This window comes from Capsicum annuum, unplaced genomic scaffold (genome assembly GCF_002878395.1).
Source record: "Capsicum annuum cultivar UCD-10X-F1 unplaced genomic scaffold, UCD10Xv1.1 ctg4799, whole genome shotgun sequence".
In the NCBI taxonomy this organism is placed as follows: Eukaryota; Viridiplantae; Streptophyta; class Magnoliopsida; order Solanales; family Solanaceae; genus Capsicum; species Capsicum annuum.
This window is the reverse complement of record NW_025855670.1, coordinates 1-5940: the sequence shown is the minus strand read 5'-3', so window position 1 is coordinate 5940 and position 5940 is coordinate 1. Positions and strand designations below refer to the sequence as shown.

At 34.3% G+C, this 5940-nt stretch overlaps 1 protein-coding gene across 1 annotated transcript; it reads left to right on the top strand.

Moving 5' to 3' along the window:
- Positions 1–774: 774 nt before the first annotated feature.
- Positions 775–1382, top strand: LOC124892507 (the record flags this gene model as incomplete). Its single annotated transcript, XM_047403787.1, has 1 exon — positions 775–1382. A coding segment is annotated over exon 1 (608 nt), but the record flags the coding sequence as incomplete, so codon positions are not given.
- Positions 1383–5940: the final 4558 nt, after the last annotated feature.

Below are 5940 nucleotides of genomic sequence, written 5' to 3'. Positions count from 1 at the left end.
CAAACATTGTTGTTTTGTGCTTGTACTAACACAAACAAAAATAATTAAACGTTAAAAATACTCAATAGACACCAACAAATCTAATCAACAGTTCGACAACAAGAACTACAATAACAGCAAAAAATTATATTTCACACCGAAAAGAGTAGAGAAGAAATGCCAGAAATTAGAGTTTTCTTCAGTCCACATTTCAAATTTAAGCAAGAAATATTGAAATTGTTAACCAATACTAGAAGATAAGTTGGCTCAAGTCCCTTTTTTTCTTCATAACTAAAAAGACATAATCCTTTGCCTGTGAAAGAAGAAATGGGACGGCGAAGACCTCGAAGTTGTTGTCATGTCGATTGACGGTTGAAAGTCGAAAAGGAACTCACCCAACTATTTTTCGCCGAAGGTTGAAGACACCGGGGATTGAAGGGAGAAATTTTGCAGAACTGTTGGTTGAGGGAGAGAGAGAGGAGAGAGACGGTTGATGATTTGGAGAGGAGAGGGGTGTGAGTTGATTTGTATTTTTGAAAGTGGGTTGATTTGTATATTTGTAAAGATTAGAAAGTTTTAAAGATATTAATCAAGTCCATGATTAACTTAATAAAGTTTCCTAATTATGTTTAACCCTTTAAGTTGGTCAATGTCACCAATCCTTCATTCAAGACTTAAATAGTATCTTTTCTTCAATTTTCTCATGTTTCTAGCTATTCATATTGTGAAAAAAAAAAGAGAGAAATATTTGAGTTTATAAATTTTATATTCTCCTCCATTATTTTTCTGTGAAACATGTCGGGAAGGAGCATATTCTTTTGTGTTTTTCTATTGCTGAGTGTTTGCATGGGCATCATTACTGCCACGGCAAGGGAACTCAAAAGAGAAAACAAGAAGTTGTTTGGTACGTCATCAACTCTATCATGGTGGCATCATCGTCATCCACCCCGATGGTGGTGGCATCATCATCGCCCATACTATGTACCTTCAATTGGATGGTGGCTTCGTCACAAACACCACCCAATAAAACCATCACCACCGACTCACGTGGCTCCATTTCCAATTGATAATGGTATTCCTCCATTGCACATGACTTCACCAACTCATCCACCGCAAGTGGCTCCGTCCCATGATGCTGTGATTTCGCCACCGCACACGACTCTACCACCAACTCAGCCACCACATGCGGTTCCACCGACTTCTTGCTCTATGCTTCCTATCAAGGTGAATGGTTGTGTACCTGATTTGATCACTTCATTTATCAAAGGTAAAGTTTCATCATCCACACAATGTTGCAAAGTCGTTTCAAGTATTTCGGATGAATGCTTTGACAAAGGGCTCACGCTCTTCAGAATACCAAGTTTTCGAAGAAAAATGAGGAACTATTGCACTCATCATCAATGGTAAATCATGATCAAATCTTAGCTTAGTCATTGCTCTTTTGGTTTTTTGGTTATTTAGGTTGTAGATTTACTTAAAGGGTGGCAGTTTGGTAGTTGTTAATACTTTCTTTTAACTTCTCCGTAAATTCTTTTATTTGTTCAATTGGATCTTTATCTCTATTTTACTGTTTAACTTATAGACTATAGTGCATTTTTAACGAGAAACAAAATTCTTTGTTTTATATTGGCATAATTCTAATGCACAAATATTAGTCAAAATAGTAGAGTTTTTTGAGGTAATGTGAGAATGCGTTTTGTTTAATTTCTAACTTTGATGTTTATATTGCACAAGGGCCGAAATTTGAAGCTAAGTGCGTTTACATTAGCACTATAAGCATTAATTAAGATAAATTCTCCTATTAATTAACGCAAACTATATGAATACTTGTTGGAATTCAACTTGGAATTACACACTCAGAGGGATGTGATCGGTATGTCAAAATTTTTGAAAAATATTTTTTCTAGAAAAACAAGTTTCATAAAAATGATAAAAATCACTACCTAATGAAAATAGGCAAAAATATGTTTCAGAAGTGGCATTTATGTTGATTGTGGCTTTTTCACCTTGTAACATACCTCTTCTTCACCCTTCATTTCCGTAACTTCCCAATGCCAGCACTCTTACCCTTCCGCCCCTACCCCTCATAGTATGTCTAGATTATATACAAATAATTTCAGGATATTACTTTTTGCTTATGTACCAAACATTAAAAAAAAATCTTCAGAACTACCGAACACACCCTTAGTAGAGAAATATCGCATTATACAAAAAATGTTATGCCATAATCAAGAAATAGAATTACTACAACTCGAACATAGTGGATTATTGTCACGACCCGAGTCGAGGCCCTGACCGTGACGGGCATCTCGAACCACGAAGGCCCGGGAGGCCCCCTTAGCATACTATCATAAGCATAACTCAAAAGAAATAAAGTACAAAAGATAACTGAAGCATGAAAATGCCATAATCAAATTTAATAATTCAAGACATCAATCCATAAGAAAACCCAAATTCATTCTACACCGGTCTACGAAGCCTCTACTGAACTGAAAACACTAGTCTGACTAAATCAGGACACGGCTCCCGGCCAGACCATAAAACTGACTGAGATTACATATGGATAGAATCTGGAAATAATCTACTGATGATCTGGACCCCGGGTCTGAGCCTCAGAGAGCCTTTGGTGAGGGGGTTAATACTTGAAAAAGTATTGGTATGTTGAAAAATTAAAAAATCTAACATATATTTTGTATAACATAAGTGAGAACATTTCATAAAACAAGTTAGTATAAGGTAAATGAAAATACATGGGCATAATATGAAGAACTTTAATCATTCTGGTAAAACATTGACTTAACACTTGGTGTTACTTAATTATGAACTAGATGGTATACCCTACAATTGTAAAATCACATGAACTATATGGAATCCGTCCTTGACTCGGCAACCAAGCCCCCTGCCCAAGTTTGCCGCAAGGGCTAAAGTCTCTGATCTCTGCTACGCCACATAATAGTCGCCAATGTATAATCCCTTGATTCAGGGCAAAATAAAACTCGTGTTAGCAAAACACGATTTTGGACATTGAGTTAGCTGAACTCATGTCATCTTTGGGTAACCATCTAACTCTCTTTAAACCCAAATTTTAGCCTCTTAAAATCATACTTCATGCTTATAAATAGTTTTTTTCTTATTTCGTTAAAGGCATGTCATAATAGAGTATCATCATACCCAAACATACAAGTCATTCATATCATACCACATCATATCCGTAGCCCTTCTTATTCAAAAGCAAGTTAATGACCACCTAAAAGATTTAAACATCAAATGAGAGTTCTTATGTTAAATAGCATATGAACCTTATGCAAAACACTCTCTTTCCATACTAAAACATATGGTGGCCAATTCTTACATAAATTATATGAAGTCTTCCATTTAACACAAATGAATATTTTGAAAGTAAAGAAATTACCCTCTCTTGAAACACAAAACCATACCAATTCAACATGGATAGTAAAAATTATGACCCAAGCTTTTAATCATGTATTTGAACAACCCACAACATGTTAAGGCAATGGATTTCACAATAAGAGAGGGAATTTCGTAAGTCATGCTTTCATATCAATTTTCAAAGATCATAACCCGTGTACACATAAAAGTAATTCAAGTTTATGGAGAAATTTCATGAGAAATACATACTTTCAACAAAATGAGTTCATAATACATTGCCTTTAAACTGTTTCTAAGGCAAATTAGGAATTGTACGCTGGCGAAGATCCTATGGCGTAATAGATATTCAGAAACACCAACCCTTGTGACAAACTTGGGTTGGGGGCTTGGCCGCTGAGTCAAGGAAGGATTCTATATAGCTCGTGGAATATCAGACTTGTAGGGTGTACCACCTACCTCAAAAGTACGATAAAGAGTGAGTCGTGGATTCAAAGAAATATTTTAAAGTCTTTAAAGTGTGCCTATGTGTTTTCAGATATTATTTGTAAAACATTTTTATCAATTACTCTCACTTATGTTATATATAAATACATTATTTTGGATTGTTCTGCGTGTCAGTACATCTGTATTGAGACCCTATATTTCAGAATTTGAGACACAGTCCCGGGGTCCAGCTAAGTAGTAGATTGGGTTATCCAAAGTTTGCAGTTGGTAAGCCTCCCTTATTTCAGAAGGCCTTGTTGATTTGACATTGATATTTTGTTTTGGTTTATGATCCGACTAGGGGCCTTTTCCCAGTATTCTGATAGTAGTGTTTTTGAGTTGTTAGAGATTTGGCAGACTAGTGTTAGGTGTTTTTGAATGTTTCATGAACTCATTTTTGTATTTTTTAGTTGAAGTAAAAGAATGACCACATTTCCGTCTTGTCATGTTTTTCTGCATTTTCCTTACAGTATATGAATTGTGTATATGATTGCCAGTTAGAGAAGGGCTCTCGGGCCTTTACGGTTTGGGATGTCCGTCATGGCCAAGGCCTCAGTTTTGGTCATGACAAACTTGGTATCAGAGCACGATTCATGGTCCCAGGGTGTCTGTGAAATCGTGTCTAGTAAAGTCTTGCTTATGGGTGTGTTGTGCACCACACTTACAATCAGGAGGCTACCGAGCATTTAGGAGTTGTTCTTATTCTTTCATACTTTAGTTTGTGTTATAGCGTCGTCCATAAGAAAGTTATCCAAAATTCCTTCCTTGTTCTAATTTCATGGGCCATGCCTCATTGTTGAGGCGATACAAGTCTAAGAGTCTAGCTCCCCTAGTGAGGTGGTTCTCTCTGATTGAGTTATCCATAAAAGTTATGAGATAGAACAAAGACTTGAGAGAAGTCCATTAGTGCTTCAAGGTGTATTGATTGGATTGTATACCTTTATCCTGATGAGATCGTGCTTTTCAGCCTGAGGTACAAAGTGTATTCAGTCCCCTTTCAAAATTCTTGTTGCAGATATCATGCATAAGGGTAATGATGTGTAGTAGAATGTTGGAACTATATTTCTACCCGAGTAGTAGTATACATTAAAGTGTCATGACCTATTGGTAGTGAGATGGGCCAAGAAGTTGATGATATGAAGTCACAAGGTTAGAAGCCAGAGTGAGGGTGACTTTTGTATAAATAAATTGTTTTAGTTGTATAACCATTGATTGGGGGATGGTTTGCCATTTTATAGTGATAGACTAATGTGGTATCAATATTTGTAGATTGTATGGTAGTCTGTTAAGGAAGTCACAGGATATGATTATTATCTGTATCTATAATATATTAAAAATGTGAAGACCCTTAGAAAAGTGATTTGAACTTTTTACCCTTCATTAAAACTCTTTACAATAGACAAAATAGTCTTTTCATATTTTTTTCTTTAATTAATAATATTAAATATTAACTATAATAAATAGATAAAACAAATTAAATTTAGACTTAAACTTATGGTAATATTTCGGTGTATGCGTGACTTTTTTTTCTCCAAAATAAAAATCAGCAGTTGACTTTTTCAAATAACAAGTTTTTGTTTTTGTATTTGGTTACTATACTTTTCCAAAAAAACAAAAAAGGTTTTGTTTTTGTATTTGGTTACAATACTGTACTTTTCCACAAAAATAAAATGTTTTGTTTTTGTTAAGGTTTATTTTTGTAATTTTTTGTCCTTCATTAAAACTCTGTGCAATAGATAAAATAATTTTTTTATTTTTCTTTAATTTATTAAATATTGACTATAATAAATATATAAAAAGTTAAATTTAGAGGGTTTTTTTACTTATAACCGAATTCTTAAATTTATGGTCATATTTTGGTGTGTGCCTGACTTTTTTTTCAAAAAAAAATAATCGCTTGACTTTTCCAAAATAACATGTTTTGTTTTTGTATTTGACCTTACTATTTCAATGTGTGTTTTCTCTTAGTTGATAGCTTTACATATTATATATGAATTATTTATAATCAACAATTTCGAATGCATTCACTATGTTTTCTTTTTCAAAAGAAAATTTCTGATAAAAAAATTGGATGAAACAAGCTTGTTG